The sequence below is a fragment of the Megascapheus bottae genome, chromosome 3, assembly GCF_031878675.1.
Source record: "Megascapheus bottae isolate mThoBot1 chromosome 3, mThoBot2.hap1, whole genome shotgun sequence".
Lineage (NCBI taxonomy): Eukaryota > Metazoa > Chordata > Mammalia > Rodentia > Geomyidae > Megascapheus > Megascapheus bottae.
Window position 1 is genome coordinate 6214393 of NC_143511.1, and position 27657 is coordinate 6242049.

Consider the following 27657-nt stretch of genomic DNA (forward strand, 5'->3'; position numbering starts at 1 on the left):
TCGCAAGGCTAGTACTTTACCATTTCATCTATATCTCTACTCCTGGCTTTCTGGTGGTTAATTGGAGATGAGTCTTAAGGACTTTTCTGACTAGGTTGGCTTTGAACTGCAATCATCAGAGCTCAGCCTTCTAAGTAGCTAGGATTATAGGCATGAGCCATTGGCACCTCCCACCCTTTCTTATTTTGATCTTGTTTTCTGAGACAGAATTTCAACGTAAAACAGTATATTGAAGCAAGACCACAAATGGGCATTCAGCCCCTTTAGTGAAATGGTCAAGAGTTCAAGGCAAGGACTTGAAGAGTAGGCCTCACTCAGCAGGTAGCAGCTATTAATTACAACATAAGCTGTAGAGCACACAGTAAAATGAAAAGGAGTTGGTTTTAGAGACACCCCAACAAGCTGTCTACAGCTTGGCAGGGGGTGGGGGTTAGACCATTGCAGGTTCAGGCTAAAAGGAGAAAGGGCCCCAACTAGAAGCAGAAGAGCTGCTGAGCTAGTGGTGGCAATGTTTGTAGCCACACAAGGACTTCAGTGGGACAGAGTGACTGATGGTATGCTTCACAGAGGAAAGCCAAGCCAGGAGACATGGAGGCAGCCCCTGTCTCTCTTGCTCTTCCAAGTCCTTAGATCTCTTTGGCAGAAGTCCATGCTGTGAGCTAAAGAACTTGGCCTCCAGGTCTTGGTGGCCAGGTCCTGCTGGCAGGACTCAGATGGCAACCTTCTGTTGATGAGGGCTCAACTCACGTTTCTTTCTAGGGCAGTCTATAGAGGAGTACAGGTTGATGGAGGCTGGGGAAAGGGTTTAATATCTAGCCTCCTAGCCCCACTCAACAGACAGCTCCGAAGTATCAGCCACTTATAATTATGACTCCATTTCCTGTCTCATTGCTGCTGCCATAGTCAGGCTGTTCTCCCCGCTGATTTCTTAGGCAATGAATTCTGGGATTAGAGGATGGAACAGCCGAGTGAAGAAAAGGAATAGTAGAAACAGCATGGTTGGGCTGGGAGTGGGGCTGAGTGGTAGAATGCTCGTCTAGCATGCATGACTGGGCTCTCTTCCTAGGCATCACATACATAGAAAAGCTGGCAGTGGTGCTGTGGCTCAAGTAGTAGAATCTTAGCCTTGAGAAAGCTCAAGGACATTGCCCAGGCCCTGAGCTCAAGCCCCAGGACTGGAAAACCAAAACCAAAACAATAGCATGGTGTTGAAAGGCACATCAAAAGGTCAGTGGCTCAGAAAAGGAAAAGAAAGAACTTTGATCCCATGCCATTGAAGAAGAGTTTTGATGAGACTGAAAGTATTCATGGGGAGAAATAGAGACTTATAAGTAGTGGGCTAGCAATCTTCACATTTACCACACTGCCTGAAACACACAACGGGGGCTCCTAGCCTTTGTATATCACTAGTCTGTTATCACATTTAGATTAAGCCAGGCCATCCTCAAGCTTAAAATCTTCCCTTGAGACTCATGCTTGTAATCCCAGCTACTCAGGAGGCATAGATTGGATTGTAGGCAGGATGATGAAAATATAAGGCCAGCCCTGGGCAAAAGTATGAGACCCTATCTGAAGAGTAAGTAAAGCAAAAAAGAGGTTGAGGAGGGTATTTTTGATTTAAATGGTGGAATGTTTGCCTGGCAAGGGGGAAGCCTTGAGTTCAAAACCCAAGTATACTCAAAAATAAATAGATGATAAAAACTCTTTTTGCAGCACAGATAAACCCCACAAGTGTCTTTTTTATGGCCTATATAGTCTGCCATCATCTGTCTCTTGCCTCCTTGGCTTACCTTATTTCCTAGGGCTCTTTCCTTGTCACACTGACTTTCTTCCTTAAATGAATATAGCAGTCAATCCAACCTCAGGACCTTTGTACCTTCTGCCTCCTTTGCTTGCTCCTTTATAAATCCTTCTGTGAACTCTTCATTTGCCAAGTTCATTTATATTGTTTAGTCTTGAAGCAAAGGCATTCTCTTCAGAATAGTTCCTCTATCCCCAACTAGTTTCTACCCCATTACCCTGTACTCTGTTATCTGAAATATACTTATAATTTGATTATATGAGTTTGTTTCCTATTTTCTCTATAAAGAATAAAAATTAGGTCTAATGCACAGAGACATATCCACACATTCCCCACAGTTACTCTAGCATGTGGTGTGGTTCTGGCATATAGCAAGTGCCCAATTAACTATTTTCTGTGTGAAAAATAAAAGAACAATCCAAGGTCTAAGAAGTAGATGGAGAGCTCAAACGTGGACAATTCAGAAAGCAGTGTTTCCAAGCTGCTGTAGGAGTTCAAGCCTCTACTGTCCCTGAAGGCTGTTATTGAGGCCATAGCCACATATCTGGACAGCAGAAGGTAAGGCTTGGAATCAAGAGAACCGAATTTTGCTTCTGCCACCTTGAAAAGTCTCAGTGGTATCATCTGTAAATAGGGTTTGGGTTACACCTAGCACCTGTAGGGGGTGCTAGGTTTACTGAAAGGCTGTGGCTAAGGCCCTTGGTGAGTGAGGGCTGCTTTGCAAGTTACCAAGTGAATGCTAGGGCTGCTGACAACAGTGATTCTCCAGTATTTGGTTTTGTTTTTTTTCCCCCATTCTCTGGGCCAATTTGCCATCAGCTAAAGACCCCTGGGGCCACTGGAGTTGCCAATTCACCCCCAAAGGCCATGCTGTCACGATCTCTCACTCATGAACACCTCATGGTATTATTTCCCTTGAGACACAAATGTACTGCTCTCTCAGCAGACAAAGCAAGCTGAGGTTGCCTGAGTTCAGAGATGGGTGGTGGGTGGGCAGTGAGTTACCTTCTAGATTGTTCCTTCTCAACTTCCTGCGTCTGACTCAAACCACAGCTGACCTCCTCCTTTTCTGTGGGAGCTAGATGTGGAAATATGGCTGTTTCTTTACCAATCTAAAGTTCTTATATAATTGGTAACATTCCCCAGTGCTACTGCAATCTTGGAAGAAATCATTTCAGAAACAACAGAAAGCTCTGTGAAGGGGTGGGTGCAGGCAGGAAAGAGAACCCCACATTCCAGGAACCCACATTCCAGGAACCCCAGGAAAGATGCTTAGTTCCCCTTGACAGTACCTGCTTCAGTCTCTGGCTGAAACCAGAAGTTGGGTTTCATGCATCCACAACATGATATTATTGCAGGCAGGCCAACATTCACAGGGGTGCCAGTGTCCAGTTCCTTCTGTTTTTCTTTTGTCGTGTGTGTGTGTGTGTGTGTGTGTGTGTGTGTGTGCACACGCACTTCTGGCTTTTTGGTATTTCATTGAGGATAAGAGTCTCACAGGCGTTCCTGCCTGGTCTAGCTTTGAACTATGATCCTCCGATCTCAGCCTTCTGAGAAGCTAGAATACAAGCACGAGCTGCCATGGGTTCCTGGCTCTAGTCCCTTCTGTTCAGATGGAAACAGTGAGCACCATTCATGTAATGATGCAGATGTCATGTTGATTCCTCCCTAGACATTGCCCATATCCCTTGTATTGTTCACTCTCCCAGTGATGCTGCCATGTTCCTGCAATCATTAGTCCTAAGTGACAGACATGCAAACTGTTCTCCAGTGGGCTGCAATCATCTGCTCAGGCTTACCCAGATGCTAAGTGGCAATAGCAGGATCTAAACCAAGTCAAGGTCTATATACTATGTTCCAAAGGGAATCCTTTGGCTTGGAGGCAGTGAGCTTCCCATGGGCATAGGTGACAAGAATAAATAACTGATGTAATTTTCTTTTCAAAAAATATTCAGACTTATTGGGTGCTGGTGGTTCACACCTATAATTCTAGCTACTCAGGAGGCAGAGATCTGAGGATCATGGATTGAAGCCAACTCCAGGCAAAAAACTCTGTGAGATACTTATCTCCAATTTACTAGCAAAAAAGCCAGAAGTGGGACTGTGGCTCAAGTAGTAGGGCACCAGCCTTGAGCACAAAAGCTCAGGGACAGTGCCCAGGCCCTGAGTTCAAGCCTCAGAACTGGCTTGAACTGCCACACACACACACACACACACACACACACACACACACACACATATTCAAGCTTAGTAAGCTACAATTTTCCTTTTCTTCATAAGATTACAAATTATTTCTCAGTTGTAATGCCGTACTTAAATTTAGACTTTTTCTCCAAGAGGAATTCCTCTAGATCTATAAATGTTCGCTATTTATGATCTCAAGTGATAGAAAATTCTAGAAGGCCCAGATAAGTTTGCTGACCTCCATAAACAGAACATATTTGGTCCAGCCCCTTTTACACTAGTGAAATTGTACATGCAAACTTATCCATACCCAATGAGTGAATATGTCCTCTAGATCAAGATCAGAATAATAATGTCAAGCTCACAAAAATAAGAAGCTGGGGCTGGGAGTTTGGCTTAGTGGTAGAGTGCTTGCCTAGTATGCACGAAGACCTGGGTTCGATTCCTCGGCACCACATACCTAGAAAAAAAGCTAGAAGTGGTGCTATGGCTCAAGGGTAGAGCTCTAACCTTGAGAAAAAGTCCACGGACAGTGCTCAGGCCCTGAGTTCAAGCACCACAACTGGCAAAAAAAAAAAAAAAGAAGAAGCTCAAAGCACTTTGTTTAACTCCTCCTCCCCTCCTGGACTTAAGAAACAGCACTGATAAAAATTAAGCAACTAGGGCTATGAGTTTGGCCTAGTGGTAGAGTGCTTGCCTAGCATCCATGAAGACCAGGGATTGATTCCTCGGTACCACATACATAGAAAAAGCCAGAAGTGGTGCTGTGGCTCAAGTGGTAGAGCTCTAACCTTGAGAAAGCCTAAGGACAGTGCTCAGGCCCTGAGCTCAATCCCCAGGACTGGCAACAAACAAACAAACAAACAAACAAACTAAGCAACTAAATCCAGGTGCTAGTGGTTCATGCCTTGAGCATGAAAGTTCAGGGACAATGCTCAGGACTTGAGTTCAAGCCTCAGGACTAGAAAAAAAAATTAGGCAATTAAATCCTAGCTTTTGAGGAGGCTGAGACCCTGAGAATCATTGCTCAAAGCCAGCCTAGGGAAAAAGTCACAAGGAGTATACTACAAAACAACCAGCAAAATGCCAGACTGTACACATTGTTCAAGTAGTAGATGCCATTCTGAACAAGAAAGCTGAGTGAGAGCATGGGGCCCTGAGTTAAAGTCATGTTGCTAGTGCAAAAAGTAGTAATAGTAGTAAGTTAAGCAATGAATTAAAGTTTGACTAAGTTACAACTGTTATCAAGGGTGGTAAGTTTTGTGTCAGTCACCACCAGTCATATAACTAACACAAATTAATAAATTTTTCATGTAACATTTGTTTAATAAGTAAAAGTGGCAAGATTATGCTGGAAACTGGGGACTGAAGTCTGTAATTGTAGCTACTTAGATGGCTGAGATATGGGGATCTGAGTTCAAAGCCAACTGTGGGCAGAAAAGTCCATGAGGTTTTTATCTCCAGTGATCCAGAAGATGTGGCTCAAGTAATAGAGCACCAACCTTGAGATGAAGAGCCATGGGAAAACATGAGGTCTCAAGTACAAGCCCCAGTATGGGTAAACACACACACACACACACACACTAAGATTAAACTCCAAGCTGTGAAAAGAAAATAGATTATAAAGAAGCCTTACCATATCTGAAAGTGTAGTAACTAAGACCTGAATTGGGATTAGATATTTCAATTATCCTCCAGATCACCACTAGATATAGGTTGAAACTCAGAGATAAGAATTGGTAGCATTTATAACCCTTTAGAGAAGCCTGTTCTGATAAATCCCCAGTTACCTTGCCATTTCTTCTCAACTCAGCCTACATAGTACCATGTTCAGCAAGTTATAACAGAGAAATCTAGGAAGTATAACCAGGGTCATAAAAACATTAGATTAGCTGGGTGCCAGTGGCTCATACCTAGAATCCTAGCCATTCAGGAGGCTGAGGTCTGAGGATTGTGGTTTGAAGCCAGACTGGGCAGGAAAATCTATGAGACTCTTATCTCCAATTAATCACCAGAAAGCCAGAAGTGGTGTGGTGGCTCAAAGTGATGGAGTGCAAGCCTTGGGCAGCTCCTGGGCTCTGAGTTCAAGCCCCATGACCAATACACACACACACACACACACGTGTACATGTGCGTGCACACACCCACACACACACACACACCACCACCACCACCATCATCATCATCATCATCATCATCCTGAAACCACTTCTAAATGTTTTTAACATGTATCCACTAGTTAAGGTAGTGTGATTATTAATTGCCTCAAATTTGAATGATGAGTCAAGTTACCGGAGAAAAAACAGCACAATCCTATTAAAGCTCATACTGACAATAGGATTAGGGCCTTGATGTTGGAACAGGACATCATTAATGGTATAACTGCTATTAATGATTTGTTTGTACAACAGTTAAGGTTTAATACGATATGAGTTCAGACTGGGGTGATCCAGGTCAGTTTCTATTTATTCATAATTTCTGAGTACCAACGGACAAAAGGAATGCGACTAACTTTCTAAAGTGCCTATAATCCAATAGTAGATACAATATACATGACTACCAAGGGGTTGTTAAGGTGGCAGAATCCTGTAAATGTAGAAAACTTAAAACTTTATTTTGAAAAATTCAATTTCTCTTCCTAACCAAATATGTTTATAGTCAATCTCCTTTCTCTAATGATCTCAATCCACCTACGTAACAGTCCTAATTCTAATTGCATAACATATACTGAGACACATATACCTTTGCAAAGGTCCAAACATTATTGGTCTGATAACAAACTGAGTTTAGAGAGGTTAGATATCTGACCTGAGATCTCAGACTAGAAAGCTGAGAATCCAAACCCTGAGCTCTTCAGCCTGTATAGGGATAGTGTTCCCAAGGATTTAAACTTGAGGATAATCACACTGGACTACATAGTGTGTGTGTGTGTGTGTGTGTGTGTGTGTGTGTGTGTGTGTGTGTGTGTGTGCGCGCGCGTGTGTGTTAGTACTAGGCTTGAATTCAGAACCCCCGTGCTGTCTCTTTGCATTTTTGCTCAAGGTTTGTGCCCTACCATTTGAATTACAGCTCCATTTCCAGATTTTTGGAGCTTAATTGGAAATGAGAGTCTTTCAGACTTTCCTTCCATGGCCAGCTTTGAACTGTGATCCTCAGGTCTCCTGAGTAGCTAGAATTAAAGGCACGAGTTTCCAATGCCTAGCTAGTCTATATAACTTGTCTAGTCCTACACAATCTAAGACTTGAAGGACTGAAAATCAGACGTATGAAGAGACAAACTCTTGAATAGGAACAGCTATCACTAGTTTCTAGGCCCCGGAATAGTAGTTGCTGTATTTCAGACTTTGTAGTTAAGGTTGTAGTTCTCTGCCTTAGTGTTTCCCTCTTTTAGCACACTGCAGTGTTTTACATGGACCATTTTCTGATAAGCAGCTCTCTTTCTCAGCTGTGTTACTGAGAAGACAGCCACCATCTTTCCTGCTGGTACCACTACCTTCTGCATACCGCATTCTCACCATGCTAGATATGAGAATCAGCACTGTAGGTCCTCTTGGCTGAATCCAGATGCCCGTTTCAGACCTCCCCTTCCTTTACCATCTTCCTCTGCTTCATCTGGCTACAATTGGGTTGCTTGGCTTCTGGATGCCACACCTGCTGGCTTTCACTGGATTCCTTTCATCATTCTCTACATGAGAACCCCCAGCACCTGGCCTTAGTTGCTTTTTTTTTTTTTTTTTTTTGCCAGTCCTGGGGCTTGAACTCAGGGCCTAGGCATTGTCCTTGGACACTGTGCTCAAGGCTAGCTTTCTGCCACTTGAGCCACAGAGCCACTTCTGGCTTTTTCTGTATATGTGGTACAGAGGAATAGAACCCAGGGCTTAGTGCACACTAAGCGAGCAAGCTACCACTAGGCCACGCCCCTGACCTCCTTTTCAGTGCCACTGTTCCATTTACCTATGCTTATCTCCTATCAACTTATCCATATTTCCAGTATGTACTCTGCCCCTGCTTTCCACCCTGTCTTCACTGGCTTCTTCTTAGCGTTCAGCTCGTTGTTTACCTAGCACTTTCTCAGTGCAGTTTTTCCTCGTTTACCCTTACTCCACCCCCACATTCTCTCCACCCCTTTCCCATTTCATTTTCCCTATTGCAGTGCTCGAGTAACAAGTCATAATCTTTTTGTTTTTAGTTGTATCTGTTCAAATATCAGCCAAGAAGGGCAGCAATTCCATGCTTTGGAATGGGCGTTTCCCTGATTCGCTGCGTACCTTCCAGCAGGTTACTTACCATTTGGAAACTTGTTTTATATTTCTACAGGGAACCAGCCCGTCACGCCTACTCAGGCAGAGTCCACGTGGGGATCGCAGGAGCGAGTGTGGGTGACCCGGAGTCACGCAGGTGGCAGGCATGGAGGCGTGGCGGGACACAGTGGAGGAAGTGGAGGTGGCAGCTGGGCGCGGGGGTGGGGGGAGAAGGGAGGAAGGAAGCTGACAAGTCAGATCCCGGAGTTGCGGGGCGATCCAATGTGGGCGGAGCAGAAGTTGGGGGTGGAGGGCAGAGCAGGGGGAAGGTGTTCCCAGGGGCGGGGTGGGCGGGGACCTGGCGCCCATAGGCTCCCCCAGGACGCACCCTGAGGTGATCAGGCAGCGCCTGGCCCTCGGCGAGCTCGGTCACTCGGGCTGCAGGCGTTCGGTTGGCTGGTTGGTTGGTGTCTCCCCGTCGCGCTCCCGCGCCGCGCACCCGCCCCGCGCGCTCCCCACGCGCACCCGGCCCGCGCACCGCCACAGCCACCGGCTGCCCGCACCAGCCACGCGCACGGATCACACGGAGCGCAGCATCCCGGCCCCAGCATGGCGGACCAGGCGCCCTTCGACACCAACATCAGCACGGTGACCCGCTTCGTCATGGAGGAGGGCAGGAAGGCGAGCGGGACGGGCGAGATGACCCAGCTGCTCAACTCGCTCTGCACCGCCATCAAAGCCATCTCCTCCGCCGTGCGCAAGGCGGGCATCGCGCAGCTGTGAGTTAGGGCCGCCGCTGTGCACCTGGAGGTCTGCCCAGCGCTCCACCTGCTACCTTTAATTCTATTGTGCACCTGTCTGCCCGTGTGACAGCGGAGAATCCTTCTGCAGAAGCTTGCACGGCACACTCCCCCTCATTTCTCTTTCTCTTTGCCTTGGAGATGACCATCTTGGCCAAGGAGGGTAGGGGGGCAGGGGGTCTGTCTCCTAGGTGGGCACCGAGGGCCTCCACTGCTTCTCTGCCCTCTGTCCTGAGCAGCCTTGGTATGCTTCTTAGCTGCCTTGTGAGAACAGCTACAGCCCTATCCCGATTTTGGCCTCAGATGGGAAAGTATTTGCCTTTCCTTTCCTTTTATATTTCTAGTGGTTCTTCATATACTTGGAATTAGAGTTCCAAGTCAATTTTCCCTCCCCCCTCTTCCCCTCTCCCTCGCCTCTTGTCAGGCTAATACCTTACCACTTGAGGCATAGCGCCACTGCCAGCGTTTTCTGTTTATGTGGTACTGAGGAATCAAACTCAAGGCTTCATGCATGCTAGGCAAGCTCTCTACCACATTCCTATCCCCCAAGTTAACTATCTAACTATCTCCTTGACATAAACAAGTTTTGTAAGGAACAGTGCCCCCCCCCCCATTTAAGCTGGGAGGAATCCTGCTTGCCCAGAGATTTCCTTTCCTTTCTTCCCTTCCCTTCCCTCCCCTCCCCTTTCTCTCTGACTTCTTTTTTCTTTCTCTTTTTTCCTTCCTTCCTTCCTTCCTTCCTTCCTTCCTTCCTTCCTTCCTTCCTTTCTGCGCAGATACTGAGGCTTGAACTAAGGGCCTGGGAACTGTCTCTTAGCTGTTTCTTCTCAAGGCTGGTACTCTACCACTGCACCAGCTTTCTGGTGGTTAATGGGATATGAGACTTTCAAGGCCTTTTCTGTCATGGCCAGCTTCCAGTCAGGACCTTCAGGTCTCAAGCTCCTGACAGCATTCATTGACAAAAATCATCAAACCACTCAAGAGCACACAGGAAAAAGTGAAACACACCTCACAGATTCCTCAGACTATTCAGTCTTAATAGTTCTCTGGTCAATTTCTTGGAGACTCTGTGTGTGTGTGTGTGTGTGTGTGTGTGTGTGTGTGTGTGTGTGTGAGAGAGAGAGAGAGAGAGAGAGAGAGAGAGAGAGAGAGAGAGAGAGACAGACAGACAGACAGAGAGACAGAGAGAGACAGAGAGAGAGACAGAGAGAGAGAGAGAGAGAGACAGAGAGAGAGAGACAGAGAGAATGGGGGAGAGTTCTGGGACTCGTCAGCCCATATGACAACCCATGGGACTTGACTCAGGGCTTAGGTGCTGCCCCTGAGCTTTTTTGTCCAAGGCTGGCACTCTACCCCTTGAGACACAAGTCTACCTCTGGCTTTTTGATGGTTAATTACAGATGAGAATTTCAAACTTTCCTGCCTGCGCTGGTTTTGAATTGTGATGATCAGATCTCAGCCTACTGAGTGCTAGGATTATAGGCATGAGCCACAGGTGCTCAGCTCCTGGATACTCTTTTATATGCTCATATAAATGTATATATGAGCAATATCTGCATAATTTTATATGTAAAGAAAGTCATACTTAATATCCTTTTCTGCAGTTTGCTTTATCATTCCAACTCTATGTCCTGACATTCATGTTATATTCATTTACCTCCTGTTTTCTTGTGCTACTTAAGTTTGAGCTGACGGCTTCAGGCTTGCTAGTAGGCAGATATTCTATTATTTGAGCCATGCCCCCAGCTTGATCTCTTTTCTAACTGTTGTGCAGTGTTGCACTGCTTAGATAGGTGGTGAGTTACAGAACTCTTCCCCCTCCCCATTAATAGGTATTTAAGTTTTCACGGTTTTGCGATTATTATGGTATGGGAACAGGTGTTGATACCTGGCTGGAGGAGGGGACCAGAAGCTGGATTCTCATGGGAAAGGAAAAACTGGACTGTTCTCAATACGACATGTAGTCAGGCCAAGTAACAATCAGACAAGATCTCTAGCCATGTCTCCAAATTATGTTCATTACAGGCTTTGATGTGTGAAAAGCCAGCATACCTACAAAGAGCTTATGAGAGCTAAAGATTGACCTTGAAAGGGTGTGCTCCTGGAGGGATGAGATGGTTGCAGATTTGCAGATTTGCACCAGATCTGAACCTTGTTCACCAGAAGTAGTTGTGAAGTTTACCCATGACATCTCATTAGGGAGTTATCAGGAGCTGATTCACAGATCCTGTTGTACCCATGCTCTCCCATTCTCCTTCTCTGCCAACCCATTGATGCATTACAGTCTCTTTCTTTCTTTCTTTCTTTCTTTCTTTCTTTCTTTCTTTCTTTCTTTCTTTCTTTCTTTTTTTGCCAGTCCTGGGCTTGAGCTCAGGGCCTGAGCACTGTTCTTGAACTTTCTCAAGTCTAGAGTTCTACTACTTGAGCCTCAGCACCACTTCCGGCTTTTATCTATGTACGTGGTACCGAGGAATCGAACCCCGGTCTTCATGCATGCTAGGCAAGCACTCTACCACTAGGCCAAACTCCTGGCCCTATAGTCACTTTCATAGAATGATAGAGTTTGAACTTGAATGAGACTCATATGCTAACTAGCCCAGATTCTTACTGGTATGGATGAGGACTTCAAGGCCAGAAATAAGACTTGGCCTCAGTCTTTAGAACTCTAACTTGAAAAACACAGGTTTTCCTTTATTAATTTATTTTCTTAGAAATCATGAAGCTTGATTGGGCTGCAACTCAAAAATAGTGTCTGCCTAACACCAAAGAGACGTGGGTTAAACCCCCACAGGATCACAGAAAAAGCTCATCAAACTCCAAAACTCTCAAATGAATAATTGGCTGGCACCTGACCATTCTCTAAATCTTGTTTCTATTTTCAAATCACTTAAAAATCACTTTCTTTGCGTTCTTAAAGGTGTTTTATGGGGGGGGGGTTGTTGCTGGTACTGGGGACTTGAACTGAAGATCTGGTGCTATTTTTTTCAGCTTTTTTGCTCATGGCTGGTGCTCTACTACCAGATCCATAGCTCCACTTATAGCCTTTTGGTAATTAGTTGGAGATAAGAGTTTCATGAATTTCCCTGCCTGGGCTGAGCAGTTAGGATTACAGGCATGAGCCACCAGCACCCTGCCATGTGTTACTTTCTTTTTAATATATATATATATATATATATATATATATATATATATATATATATTAAGAATTACATTTCTAGCCAGGTGGCAAGTCCTCATGACTATTTTCCTAGTTAACCAGGAGACTGAGATCTGAGGATCATAGTTCAAAGCCAGCCCAGGCAAGTCTGTGAGACTCTTATCTCCAATTAACTACAAAAAGCCAGAAGTGGAGCTGTGGCTCAGAGTGGTAGAGGGCTGGTCTTGAGCACAAAAGCTCAGTCCTGAGTTCAAGCCCTAAGCTCTAACACCAGGGGGGAAAAAGAAAAGAATCACATTCTTAGGAATGATTGCGTTTTTAGCAAACATCTCCGTTGTAGCCCTGCTCCTCTTGGCTTTTGTTCACCTTCTCCTGCTATTAAGAGAGGGAATGCAGGTGCTTGGAGGGGTCCAGCCTTCTGCTCTTCCTATGAACAGTGAGTAGCTTAGAAGTCCAGCTAGGGAGCTTATGGCTCAAATGTCAGACCCAAGGGTTGTCCCTTTCATTGTTTCCATTCCTGTGGAGAAAGTGGTTTTCTCCCAGCTTAACTTTATGGCTTTGTGGAGCTGATCAGTAGTAGACTTCCCTTCATACACATTTCCAAACCCCTGTGGAGGAATTCACTGGTTTTATTCTGTTTAACAAACTGATGTTGGATGTCCACATCATATCCATGCTAGATGAGAGGAAATAATCCTGATCCTATCTGTTGTAAAAAATAAGATAAATGCAGAATTAGCTAGAAACACAATGAAGGTTCTGAAAGATACTTTCATAGACTTGTAAATCAGGTGCAAAGGATAGTAGAGTATCATGAGGAGTCTTTGCATAAGGTAGAAAAGATGGTCACTGGGACTGAAGGCTACAGGGTAGTTTTGGCTGGGCAATCATGTGAGCAAGTGTCTTCAGTTGGGGAAAATGTTTCTGGAACAGTGGCTCATTCAGTCTGACCAAGGCATTGAGCACACAAACACATGTGGGGATGCTCGTGCATTGTGGAGATGACATTGTTTGTATTGACATTTTGCATGTGTATTGGGGTAGCATAGAACCCATTTCTCGAGAGCTGATGTAGAAGGGGACCATAAAGGTTTTTGAAAGGTGCAGGATAGTGACATAGAGGTTAATTTGGCAAAGATAAAGCAGATGCAGAGTGGTGGAAGATAAGACATGTGGAAAACCAGTTGCAAATGTTGAGGGGCAATTGGAGATGCCGCTGGAGGGGGTGGGGAGAAGTTGGGTGAAGTTGAAATCTGGATGTGGGCTGGACAAAGGAGATAGCTGTGCGGACTGAGGTGTGCATCTGGATTAAATAGACTGGATTAAACAGAACAGGAACACACAGGGCACAATTTGGAAGGAGGAGCTAGGATCAAATTCCCGGAGCTGCTATTTAAGTTTTGTGATGGTAGAGCTAGACAATGAGCTTCAGTTTCTTGCTTATAAAATAGAGACAAAGCTGAGTGCTATTGGCTCACTCGTATAATTCTAGCTACTCAAGAGGCTGAGATTTTAGGATTGAAATTAGAAGCCAACGCAGGCAGAAAAGTCCAATTCCCATTCAAAACCTGGAAGTAGAACTGTGGCTTCAAGGGTAGAGCACTAGCCTGGAGCAAAAGTGCTGAGAGATGGTGCCTAGGCCCTGAGTTCAACTGACAAAAAAAGACAGTTTTTATTTTTTTGTTTATTTGATAAATATTTATTGGGTTTATTCTGTAAGAAAGATGCCATAACAGGTGTTGAAGAACTTGTGAACAAACACAGCACAGTCTCTGCTATAAAATAGCCTAATCTTAAAATATAAGGTATTAGTCTGGCATAGTGATACACTGTTGTGATCCTGTAACTCAGGAGGTTGAGACAGGATGATCTAGGTTCAAGGTTAACCTGGTTTATGTAGTGATACTTAGCACAGCTAATTTTTAGAAGCCCAGGGAGTTATCTGAGGATAAACAGAATTTATTCACCACACTCCTAGTTTTCATTGTTTTTCTAAAGATTGTGTACTTACATTCTATTATAGTTATCTATTTCTCCGTGTGCGAGCGTGTGCGCCCATATGTATGTAAATTGGGTATATTCTGACTATGCTACACTTCAGACTGGTCACAGGCATTCTTCCTGTCACATTCACATTATGTCCAGAAAAGTTACTTTTGTAAATGAAGGCCTCTCTCTTGCTTGTTGGAAGAAAATATAGAAGTTCTGTTCATTTAGAATTAATTAATTTGGGGACTTTGGAATTTCATGTCAGTTAATACAAGCCTATGCTTGTATTAAACACTTTAGGACATTAAATTCTTGAACACTGTATCCGATTCTTTGTATATTTCTTGGCTTAGCTTCTCCAGATGACAAAAGAGTAAACTGAGACTCTTTTCCCATGATAGAAGCACGAGTAGTCAGGCATCCTTCTATTATCTGTCCATTTGCAGCCCACGTGTAGCAAATGAAAGAGAAGGTTGGGTTTGTGACTTTGAACATTGCTTGGTTGGCACCTCTTCAACATGTTTCTGACTGACCCTTGGATGTTCCTGGCAGGGTGAGTGGTTGGTCATTTACCACAGAATCAATCAATAACAAGCAATGTTTCCTTGGACTTCAGAGATAAAGATTAAACAGTAATCTACCTCTTTTTCCCTCAGTCGTTCTGAAAACCTGCTTGATTCTTTTTTTTTCATTTTGGTTGGTCATGGGGCTTAAACTCTAGGACTGGGTGTTGTCTCTGAGCTCTTCAGCTCAAGGCTACTGCCTTACCTCTTGAGCCACAGACAGCTTGATTCTTTTGCATAGTGTCTCAGGTGCTGCTGCTTACACTCTTGTGTTGACTTGGAGAGGAAATGTTCCTAAAGCAGTCAGTAGGTCAAGAAGGTCATGAAGTTCTGGTCTCCCATCCTATGTTTCAGAGATGCTGTGTTTCAAAGGTGGCTTTGAGTCTGCATGTAAACGATCACAGACACAGTAGCTAAGAAATGGCCCACCCATATCTATAAGACCTAGGCTGGACTTGAACTTAAGGTCCTCTTGTTTCAGCCTCCCAAGTTCTAGGTGTGAATCACCATGCCCATCTGACTTAAAGAATTTTTAGATTCCCTTATATTAAAATTACTTAGAAGATCATTTGTAACGATATATTTATTTCATTGACTAATCAAGATAAATAAAAAACCTTTAAAATATATATTATTATGAGCTGGGTGCTGATTGCTCAGACAGATAGTACTCAGGAAACTGAGATCAAAGGATTGAGATTCAAAGCCAGCCCAGGAAGACAAATCCAAGCAACTATTATTTCTAATTAATCAGCAAAACCAAACAAACAGGGGTAGAGGAGTGGCTTAGTGCCAGCCTTGAGTGAAAAAACCAATGAGAATGTAATTCCACATGTCACTATGGTTAGTGTTGTTCATCCTTTTCTAGTGTCAAAACAAGTTTAACTTTGACTTCCTTAGGTAGAAGGTCTTCTGAAATGGACAATTTCAAATCACATCCTAGATACTTTCAAGCTTTTGAAAGCCAATTTTAACCCACAGGTACCTAGAAGCAACTTGATATAATGCCCTGAGGGAGAGCCCTGGGTTCTTGGCTTGCAGGCAGTCTGGCTTCCCTTCTTGCTGGTGTGGAGGACATTTAAATTCTGTCTCCACATTAGTGGACAGACATGCTCAGGCCTAGCAGGTAACCCCCTTGCTTTCTGCCCAGTGTTTCTCAGGGGAAGAGGCCTAGAGTATTTCCTTCTGACAACTTTATAATCTGACATTTCTCCTTTGAGACTAACAAAGAAGAGTTGGAGAAAACCTCACGACATCTTTGTCTTCTGTTAGAATTCTTATTTAGGACAAGCTTCCTAAACTGTCTTACACAACCAACTGCCACTGCCTCCTTTCCTAAGGACACAGATGGGAGAGCTAAGCCCAGGAGTATACAATTTGCTTATATCAGTCATTTCTTCACTGCTGAACTTTGTGTAGTAAAGTACAGCTGGCTGCAAGGAAAGCTCTTTTGATTAGGATTGTGTAATGTTTTCCCTATAACCCAGTAGCCCATTTATCACATTAGTCCTAGAGGGAATAGATTTGGAAAAAGCCAAGGCCCAGACCTATTTGTGATTCTGCACACATGGAATACGTGCATTCCGCATAGTCAACTGGAACATGTGGTAGAGGCCCTGGCTAATCAAGTCTTCAGATCCTAGGGGAACCAAGACTGATCAGCCCATTCGACTCATTATTTTTAAAATGAAGTTTTGCAGACTTGAGGAAACAAACTTCAGTTCAACGGTGGTTCTCATTCGTTCCTTAATGGAATTTCTAAGGGCTTTTGTCTCCTGTCAGTCACCTGCTTCCGGATTTTCCTTGACCTGTGGACATGGTGTGTCTTGGTGACTTCTTCCAGCCCTTCTGAAGGTCCTGCTGAGGTATGCAGGGAGAAATTACCCAGCTTTCCCTATCACCATGTCTGTGTATCCTCACCAGAATGGTGTAGCAATGTCAGAGAAACATGATATAAAACAATACCCTACCTTTTATTGGGGTGATATTATGGACTGGCAGCTAAAAATTCATTCTTCAAATCCGGTTTCAATTTTCAAGTCACTTAAATTACTTTGTTTTTGTTCTTGAAGGTTGTGTGTGTGTGTGTGTGTGTGTGTGCGCGCGTGCGTGCACGCGCGTGCGCACGCGTGTGCTAGTATTGGGGCTTGAACTCATTATCCCTTAGCTTTTTTACTCAAGGATGCTCTATCTCTTGAGCAATAGCTCCACTTCTGGAATTTTTTTGTTGGTTAATTGAAGATGAAAGACTCACAGACTTTTCCTGGCCAGGCAGGCTTTGAAGTGTGATCCTCCACTCTTAGCGTCCTGAGCTGCCAGTGCCTGGCTTGGGTTCCTTGATGCTGGTGCTCCCTGGGGAGGGCCTCTGTGAGGTGTTGTAGGTAAGTTACACAGTGAAGGACTTCAGGACTTGAGAGGTCTTCCTGTTAAATGGAGGGTGGGAGCCTCATCAGATTAAAGAGGCATTTCCAAGTAGCACGATAGCTATCACCTTGAGCTGTGCTGGAACTTTGAGCAGGGGAGGAGAAGGAAGCAGAGAAATAGGTGGTTTACTGTCATGAGTGGTGGATGAAGATGGTCATTTCAGTGCAGAGTCGGCGGTCCCCTACACTGCTCCTCCTGCTATGTGTTAAGTGAATCACACAACTGCTGTCATGGACAGGCTGTGCCACTTGTGGTGACCCTGTCCTATTAGCATACTAGCCCAGCAATGAGGTCCCCAGTAAATACTCGTGGAATACTTCAACACATCAACAGTTCTTTTAGAAGTAAAAGGACTGTGGTTGTTTGTGGTTGGGGGGCACGAGCAAGAAGTAAGTCTTTCCACTCGTGTTCTGAGAAGATCCTCAAATGTTCGTGGGCTAAGGCATGTGGTGGTGAGAGGTGGTGAGACCTTTAAAAGGTGGAGCCTTGAGAGAGATGGAAAAACTGGCCCCTCTTACTCTGGCTTCCATTCTCACCATTGATTTTTCCCTCTTCCACGAGTCCCCCACAGTTGTAGTTGAAGACACTGAAGTGGTTTAGTGATGGGGCCTTCACACCCACATAGCAGAAAGGGAGGGAGGTTCACAGAGGCAAAGGGACTTGCAGAGCTGAAGTATGAACCAGGTCTGTCTTCATGCCTGTATTCTTGGGCTTTGTGACTTCCCTTATGAATCAATATTAATGTTTGGGTTTTTGGCCCGAAATTGGGATTTGAACTTGGTATCTGATGCTTTCATTCACTGAGCAATGTCTGCAAGTGCTTAGTAACTTCAATTGGTGGGAATCTCAGGCTGGGAAGGAGATTAAATGGTTGCTACTGTGGCTAATGAGAAAGTTACATTTGGTTTGTGTTCCCTGCCAAGCCCCTCTGGTCCACCCAGAGGGTGGCTGGCCTTTTCTTTCACCAGTGTTAGGTTTACCATTGAGTCCAAAAAGAGATGATGTGGAAAGAGACAGAGAGCTTCAAGACAAGAGCTGTAGCTATAAGTCTGTTATTATTAGTCAGTCATGGAGCTTGAACTCAGGGCCTGGGTGCTGGTCCTGAGCTTTTTGTGCTCAATGCTAGGACTCTACCACTTTGAACCACAGCTCCACTTATATGTTCTTCATGAAATAAAAGTGTAAAGAAGAGGCCAGGGGGCTGAGAATCTGGCCTAGCGGTAGAGTGCTTGTCTAGCATGCACAAAGACCCAGGTTCCATTCCATGGTACCACATATATAGAAAAAAGCTGGAAATGGTGTTGTGGCTCAAGTGGTAGAGTTCTAGCCTTGAGAAAGCCCAAGGACAGTGCTTAGGCCCTGAGTTCAAGCCCCAAGATTGGCAAAAAAAAAAGAGGCCAGGAATGCGGCTGCAGGATGGGGTACAGCTTTCCAGGCTGAGAGAGGGTCACATTAATATGGCTGACACTGACAACTGGGCTGGAAAGACTTCCAAGACAATCACTTAGGCCAGATAATGAGGTATTTGGGTTTGGATGGTTGCTTGGATTGTCTCTGTTTGGGAACAGTGTGTTTTCAATAACACACTATTTGTTTCAATAACAAATACGGCTTTGGTGACAGTCATTTCCCAGGCAAACCACGTACCATCTTGACAAGGGTTGTAATTGTCCCCGTATCTTCCACTTTCAGCTACACAATAACATCTTTCATGCTCCTCTTTTCTTGCATACCTATGTTCTTACTTTGTTCTGTGCTTCCTTCATGTGTCTGTGTTCAACCATGGGCTGTGATGAGCCACCTTATTCTGACAAGCATTTTGGACAGGCCTTTTGGATTCTGGGAATTCTACAATTACCCACTTGTAGGTAGCATAGAAATAAAGTGAGAGCTCCAGGACCTCCATGCATTCTGTCTTTTGGGATTCCTTTCAGCAGCTGGGGACCATGAAAACAGCTCAGGCTGTGAGATGAAACAGCTCAGTGCTGCTTGCCCTGTATAGTTTGGAAGCCCAAAGGCATCTCAGAATTTCCTCTGAAAAATGAGGTGGTGAAAAATCAGTCAATGTTCCTTTTCTTTTAGGATCTTTTGAATTATAAAGCCACAGCATTTCTTGGGTTACTTGACATTCAAGTCTCATTGCAACTTCAGCTTCATTGCTTATTGAGTCTTTCTGTCCCTGTCTCTTTTTCCTTGGGCCAATACTGGGGCTTGAACTCAGGGCCTAGGCTCTATCCTTTAGCTTTTTGGCAAAAGGCTAGCACTCTTACCACTTGAGTCACAGCTCTACTTCAGGCTGACTTTGACTCTTCATCCTCAGATCTCAGCTAGAATTACAGGCATGAGCTGCCAGTGGGCTTTGTTGGGTCTCTTAACTAGTTAATGTAACCCATGCATTGGGGATAGTAAGTGGATCGTGGTGGAAAACAAAACAGAACAAAACCCTTCTAACTTTTTCCCATATGAAGCAAAGATACAAACGTAGTAATCAACAGTTATAGACTTTATTCGTACCATTAAAATTCATATTTTATGGGGAGTGTGGCCAGAGAAGTATTTTAAGACTCTTCATAGGTAGCATAATGAAAAAGAAGAGATGAAGAAACAGATTTGAGTGCAGGTTGTATACTATGACAGATACTGGCTTTGGGGGTGAAGAACAGCATTTCTCCCCCATCCAGGGCATAGACATACTTCATATTGTTTCTTCTATGCTACATGGCTCCTTTTCTTTGTTCTAAATCCTAATACATACTCACTTCTGGTGGGTTTGTTGGTAAATTCTGGTGGCTTTGCCATTATTATTGCTATTATTTGTGGTTTTCTTTACTCTAGCTATGGTATTGCTGGATCCACCAATGTGACAGGCGACCAAGTTAAGAAGCTGGATGTCCTCTCCAATGACCTGGTTGTGAACATGCTAAAGTCATCCTTTGCCACGTGTGTACTTGTATCGGAAGAAGATAAACACGCCATAATCATAGAACCTGAGAAGAGGGTGAGCCTCCATTTCTGCTGTTGAAGGTTTTGAATGTAGCCATTTTGTTTTCTTCTCGGACTCTGTAATGACTTCTTTCTCCAAGCTTGATTCCTAGAACAGACTCAGCACCACTCTTGTCACCTCTTTGCTGATTCCAGCTTAGGACCACATCTCACACCTGTAGCTCACATGCTTGTCATTTTACCCAGGGCTTCCCACAGTCCATGTCTATTTCTGTCTTTTTACTACCTATGTTCAAGGCACTTTAAGACTGGTTTCTGCTGATTGGCTCTTTCTCTGCATCTCCAACACCAAATTCCCAGTCTTCATATCTGACCCGGATGCTAAACTAGACTGTTCCAAGTTTCCTTCACAAATTCATGCATTGGAATCTTCTGGAGGCCTCTTGGTCTGGTTACTGTGTGTGTGTGTGTGTGTGGTGTGTGTGTGTGTGTGTGTGTGTGTGTGTGTGTGTGTGTGTGTGTGTGCATGTGCATGCATGCATGCATGCAAGTCCTCGCACTGGAATTCAGCCCTGGGTACATCCCTGAGTTTTGTGCTCAAGGCTAGCACTCTATCATTTAAGCCACAACTCCACGTCTGGATTTTTTGGTGGTTAATTAGAGATAAGAGTCTCATGACTTTCCTGCTTTAAATCTTCATCCTCAGATCTCAGCCTCTTTTCTTTTTTGGGGTGGGGGGAAGCTAATGCTGGGATTTGAACTCTGGGTGCTATCCCTGAGGTTTTGTGCTTAAGGCCTAACATTCTCCCACTTGAGCTAAAGCTCCTCTTCCAAGTTGTTTTTGGGGGGTAGTTTTAGTGGACGTAAGAATCTCAGGGATTTTCCTGTCCAGGCTGGCTTTCAACTTCGATCCTCAGCTACTCAGCCTCGTTAGAAGCTAGGATTATAGGCTTAAAGCTACCGGCACCCTGCCATCTCAGTTTCTTGAGTAGGTAGAATAACAGGTGAGAGCCACTGGCACCAGTCTGATCTGGTTGCTTTTTGAACCTAACGGTATTCTGTGTGTCTCAGCATCTAGCCCAATATGGTAGAGATTCAGCTACAAATGACTGCTAAAGGCAACCATTGCAAGACAACAGCAATTTAAAAAACTTTTGAGATTAGATGTAGCTATATAAACTCACTCAGTTCTTGGCTGAGATAAATTACAGACATGGAGAAGTAGAATTAGCTTCAAAAGATAAAGAAACCACTGGCGTTGACCTTAGTAGGAAGGTAGGAGCCATACCTTATTAACTTCTTAGACATCAGTCCTAAAATAGCAATGCATGCCAGGGTCCATGCTCATGTGTTTCTCTGCTGGGCCTCTTACAGTCATTGGCAGTTTGAGGATTATCTCTACTGAGTATTCTCTATCAGACACCCTATCTTCTCTGAGATGTCATTTCATGGTAGGCATCTTTCATTTTTAGTCTATGGCTTCTCTTATATCCACATAGGTGGTTTAAGAGTAAGAGACCAGGAAATATATAAATCCAGGGCAGAATAATTGAAAATTAAATTTAAATATGTTCCAGTGTTGAGATGGAAAATTCCTAGGGATAAATTGTGAAAACTGTCTCAAAAAAACCTCTCTGTTTTTAGCACTTAATGCAATGTTGGAAATACTCAAGCCATAAACTGATTTAATGATTCTAATAAGACATATTTGAGCCAGGTACCTGTAATTTAGCTGTTCAAGAGCGTAAGACTTGGAGGATCTTGGTTAGAGGCCAATCTGGAAAGAAAAGTCTATGAAATTCCATCTCCAATTCACTAATCTATCTAACCCCATCTCCATTTAATTAATTGATTAACTGATTAAGAAAAATGTTGTATTAGAAGTGTGGCTTAGTGGTAGAGTACCAAACTTGAACAGGAGTTGGATCTCTGAGTTCAGGTCCTGGTACCGGTAAACACACACATACATACACCATGGCATAATTAAAAACACAGTTGGGAAAAGACAGAAACAATTAACTCTGAAGAGTCCACTCCAGGCAGCTCCAGCAGCATATTACATGGCTCTCTGGTGGTTCCACCAGAGCAGGTGATTTCCTGGGGGGCTTATTCTAGGAATGTTGTTAAGAAGTATGCATTGCAACCTTATGTAGCACTTGTAAGGACTGCATGGGGGGCTTCATTTTTCTTTGTCTTTTCCCTCCCTCCCACCTTCCTTCCTTCTTTCCTTTGCTTTCTTGAACTCAGGGCCTCATGCTGTCAGTTGGCCTTTTCCCACTTAAGGATGAAACTCTACTCTTTGAGACATCCCTCCACTTCTAGCTTTTCGGCTGGTTAATTGGAGATATGAGTCTCATGAATTTTTCGGCCTGGGCTGATTTCAAACTGAGATTCTTAGAGCTCAGCCTCCTGAGTAGCTAAGATTATAGGAGCAAGACAGCAGTGCCAGACTGAGAAGTTTCTTGTAAGTCTGAGTGCTAGGAAAATCTTTGTTTCACCAAAGGAATTGATTTCCCCTTACAAATTCTAAACCATTCTTATTCTAAATCATTCTAAATTCCTATTCTAAGTCATTCTTTTTCCTCTTTTAAATAATATTTTATTTACCTAATTATCTACAAAATAAAATAATATTTTATTTACCTAATTATCTACAAAAATGTGTGTATATGTCCTCATCTTTTCCCTTGCAGTATAAAAAATAAGTACCATATTTCCTGAATTTTCTTCTGCATCCCCACTATTATTGTTTAAAGTATATACTCTTCTATCTTCCTGCAGTATTTTGAGGTTGCATTTTTTCCCTTTGCTCAGGGTAAATATGTGGTCTGTTTTGATCCTCTTGACGGCTCTTCCAACATCGACTGCCTTGTATCCATTGGAACCATCTTTGGCATCTACAGAAAGGTAAAATGTGGCATCTCAGGCACTTGGTTTGGGAAGAGAAGTGAAGGTCTCACAGCCGATCCTATTTCACAGTAGTGAAATAGAATGCACAATGAAACTATGTGAGGCCTGAGAAGGCTTGTGTGTCTAGTACTGAGACTTCTTAAGCATGGCTTGTATAATAAGAGCTGTAGACTTGTTCAAAGAAAATCTCATAGTAAAATATAGGTTGAAACAGAAGAGTATTTCAGTCTTTTAGCGCTATCTTCCTTTAATGATGGAAAATGAAATTTAAAAAGACACAGCGGGTATAATGATGATTTGGTATGAACTGGTCATTTGAACAGTCTGATGACAATCGAGGTTATGTAAAAATTCTCCTTTAAGTCCTTTAAATTACAGGTCTGAAAACCACGGCACTTACTACATACCTGCATGCTTTACTCCAGGCCCCATACAGCTTGCTGCCTAATTCATATGCCCTGTGAGCAAAGAATCATTGTTTAACTATTTTTGACAGTCCAGGGGCTTGAACTCAGGACTTGGGCACTGTCCTTGAGTTTTCTCAAGGCTAGCGCTTTACCACTTGAGCCACAATACCACTTCTGGATTTTCTGGGTATATGGTTCCAAGGAATTGAACCTAGGACATGTTTGGCAAGCATTCTACCACAAGGCCACACTCCCAGTCCCCGCTTAGCATTTTTTTTAAATGTTAGAAAAAATCTGAAGAATAGTATCTTATTGACCCATGGAACTTATATGAAGTTTACCCAGAAAAAATATGAGTATATAAGTCAAGTTTTATTGGTGTAAGGTCATGCTCATTTATTTACACATTGTCTTTGGCTGGCTTTGATTTACATTCTGAGGGGTGAGTTGTTGCAATATAGACTATATGATGATATATAAAGCCTGACAATTTTTTGCTGTCTGATTGTAGACAAAGTTTGCCAAATCTGCTCTAAGTCACAGATAATCACCGAGGCAGGACATGAACTCACATTCCTGCTTTGTGTCTTGCAACTATATTAGAGAGAAATCAAGCACATAGGCAAGTGAAAAATAGACCACCTGGAAGGCCGTGACAAATTGTTATAAAAATCGAAAGTAGATCCTGCTGGCTTTAGCTCTTATTTACTTTTTGTTGCTTTCTTATGACACTCAGAACTTTGGGCAAGCTAGGAAAGTACTCTACCACTGAACCCCACCCCAGGGAAGCTTTTGATGATTCCACCAAGTCTGTGTTTCTTCATCTAAATGGTGCAGTGGTTTACTCAGCTTCAGTCTATTCCAGGGCACTCAGGTGATAACTTAAGAAGTGAGACCCATACTATTTGAACATCTAAGATTGGCTTAAAGTCTACTCTTATACATAGTTCCTTTTCAAGCATATAGATTTCATCTCTTTCCTAAGTCATACCCAGGAAACACACCACTCCTGCAATAGACATGGAAAGATGTCATTTTCCCTAGATCTATAGTATAACAAGAGAGATTGGCCACAAAATTATTCCATGTGGATGAAGACCTCCAGTTAAGTACACAATCCAAACTAAAGCATTGATGATACTTGCCAGCCTGTTTTCCTTCCACCTCCCCTTCCAAAATTCTTTTAAGGAAAAAAAAAAATCCGTAGCAATTTGAGACACTGGCGACCAACTGGAAATATCAACCCTTCATTGCAACAGTAACTTGAGGTAAGAACCCTAGTACAGCCAGGCAATTAGTAGTCAGTCTTCTCAGTTGGCCTGAAGTGAATATCTTAAAATATCCAGAGTCAGGGCTGGGAGCATAGCTTAGTGGTAGAGTGCTTGCCTAGAATGCATGAAGCCCTGGGTTCAATTCCTCAGTACCACATACACAGAAAAAGCCGAATGTGGCACTATGGCTAAACTGGCAGAGCACTAATCTTGGGCACAGAGTGGTTTAGGGACAAAGACCAGGCCCTGAGTTCAAGCCCCAGGATAGGCCAAAAAAAAAAATCCAGCCTCAAGTATGACATTTGTGTCAGATTATTTAAGATTTTGAAGCCCTGATGATGTTTTTGGAATGTATACTGACACATGTGACCCTTTCACAGAGATCTGCCCGGAGATTCTGCAGAGATGTACCTTGGCTAGAATTCAGCTTGTTGGTATACATGTTCAGTCAGAGAGCATGGGTACCTTGAGTGAGGTCTTACCCAGATGGAAGCCTCAGAGTAGTAAAGAAAGGTGGGATCCAACAACTTAGAAACTAGAAGTTTGTCATGTGCTTTCTGCTCCCTTGAGCCTTGCATATCTGTGAGAGGGTAAATAGACCCCCACCTCCAGTATGGGAGGCAGCCATTGCTGGGGTTTGCAGAGCAAAAGGTAGGCATTAGGGAGAAGGATGGGCTAGAAAAAAACCATAATTTAGTGGACTCTCTTTGGACATGTAGGGTTGTAGCCAAACATGGGCATTCTTTATTCCATATGAAGAAACGGAAGTGTATTTGTTGACATTTCAAAGGGTGGTTGCACTTTTGCCCAAATGGGGTTTGGATGATTCTGGGTGATCTCTGGGAGATCATGTTCTTGAAACTGAATACAAGAGAGGCTAGAGAGAGGCCCATGTTCTCTGATTATGGAACTGGTTTCAGGGGAGGTGGGTAATTGTATTTCTTTTTTTCTTTTCTTTTTTTTTTTCAAGGTAGGACATTGACAAAATTGCCCCTTTCAGGAAAGCGATTCCAGTGTTTCAACTGAGTTTAGTCTGTGCTTAGTGGGGCAATACTATCTGATGAACACAAGCCAAACGAAATCAAATACTTGCACAATTAATAAGCCAGTCATTCCAAGAGTACGTGGTACAGGATAAAAGTCACGTCCTAAGCATCGTCATAGAAAGTCTGGACAGCAGCCAGAGTTGTGTTTGTTCCCCCTCCCCCCTTTGCCAATAATGGGGTTTGAACTCAGAGTCTGGGCACTGCCTTTTACCTTTTGTGCTCAATACAGGTGCTGTACTTCTCATGATTTGGTGATTAATTGGAGTCTCACCGATTGCCCAGGCTGACTTTGAACTGCAATCATCAGATATCAGCCTCCTGAGAGCTAATTTTTCATTTATATTTTTGACTTGCATTTTCTAAGCAAATACTCTACCACTTGAGCCATGTTGGGGTCCTTTCTGGTCCTTTTATTTTTAGTTTGCTGTTTTTCAGATAGGATCTCATGCTTTTGCACAGGATGGCCTTGGTCTGTGATTCTTCTGGAATAGCTGAGGCTACAAGCATGTACTACAGTGGACAGCATTTAAGAAATGATTCAGACTGGGTGTAATGGCTCATACCTGAAATCCTAACTACTCAGGAGGCTGAGATCTCAGAATCACAATTCCAAGCCAGCCCGGGCACAAAAGGACCTGAGACTCTTATCTCCAGTTAACCTCTAGAAAATGGGAAGTGGGGCTTGGCTCAAGGGTAGAGTGGTAGCCTTGAGCTGAAGTGCTCAGGGACAGCACCTAGGCCGAGTTCAGGCGCCATGACACCCCCCCCCCCACAAATAAATCATTTAGATAGGATCTTAGCAGAGGATAAGCTTTAAGAAATACCTCAGGCGATTCTGATGCACTTGGTCCATGCAGCATACTTTTAAAAGGTAAAGGAATAAAGCATCTGGGATAATTTGCTGGGTAGCCTCTTTCTCTAGCTTCACAATATAGATATTCTTAGCTTCTGGGGGAAGGAATAAAGGAATTGTGCATTTTTATTTCTGTTTAAATTCAAGCAGTATATTCAAGGTGAAAGATTTGGAGACATTTCGAGGATTAAAGTAACCAAGTGATGATAATGAAGACAATTAACAATAAGAGAAGACAATTTAGGGAACTCCTCGAGATGTTTCTGTCCCTAGAAGTAGTCCACCTGGGTCAGATGACCTAGAGGTCTGTGGTTTTAATTGAAAAAAATAAGAACAATAGACTGCTGTAGATAATTTTTTTTTTTGGTTAGTCATGAGGCTTGAACTCTAGGACTGGGCGCTGTCCCTGAGCTCTTCAGTTCAAGGCTACCACCCTACCCCTTGAGCCTAAGTTCCACTTCTGATTTTCTAATGGTTAATTGGAGATAAAAGTCTCACAGACTTTAGTGCTAAAGCTGGCTTTGAACAGCCATCCTCAGATCTGAGCCTCCTGAGTAGCTAGGATGACAGGCGTGAGCCACCATCATGTAGATAATCTTTGGTTAAATTTTTGTAGGTGTACCTATGTAGGTACAGATTGGTATTGGTTTGTGATGTAAAATGTATTTCTTTTGAATGTGTGTGTGTGTGTGTGTCTGTGTGTGTTGTATGCCACTCTGGGGCTTGAACTCAGGACCTTGGTGCTGTCCCTGAGTTTTTGTGTTTAAGGTTAGTGCTCTACTTTGAGCCACAGCTCTACCTCTGACTTCTGGTAATCAGAGATAAGAGTCTTGTGGACTTTCTTGCCTAAGCTGACTTTAAATCACAGTCCTCAGTTCTCAGCCTCTTGAGTAGCTAGAATTACAGATGACAGGCACTGGTGCCAGGCTTCTTTTCAATTTTTTTTTTTTTTTGCCAGTCCTGGGGCTTAAACTCAGGGTCTGGGTACTGTTCTTCAGCACTTTGGCTCAAGGCTCTTTGTCACCTGAGCCACTTGAGCCAGTTTTCTCTCTCTCTCTCTCTCTCTCT

The 27657-nt window shown here is 43.5% G+C and overlaps 2 protein-coding genes across 2 annotated transcripts in view; one reads left to right on the forward strand and one right to left on the reverse strand.

Annotated features, from left to right (window-relative positions):
* LOC150064879 (uncharacterized) overlaps positions 1-8606 on the reverse strand; it is a 43158-nt gene extending 34552 nt beyond the window's left edge. Inside the window, exon 1 of the mRNA XM_090329507.1 lies at positions 8273-8606. Coding sequence (XP_090185633.1) covers positions 8273-8595 — 323 coding nt within the window. The 5' untranslated portion in view covers positions 8596-8606. The remainder of the gene's footprint in view (positions 1-8272) is intronic.
* Positions 8607-8648: 42 nt separating this feature from the next.
* The window catches only part of Fbp1 (fructose-bisphosphatase 1), a 28299-nt gene continuing 9290 nt past the window's right edge, over positions 8649-27657 (forward strand). The window contains exons 1-3 of the mRNA XM_090329506.1: positions 8649-9005; positions 19995-20157; positions 22917-23009. Coding sequence (XP_090185632.1) covers positions 8836-9005; positions 19995-20157; positions 22917-23009 — 426 coding nt within the window. The 5' untranslated portion in view covers positions 8649-8835. The remainder of the gene's footprint in view (positions 9006-19994; positions 20158-22916; positions 23010-27657) is intronic.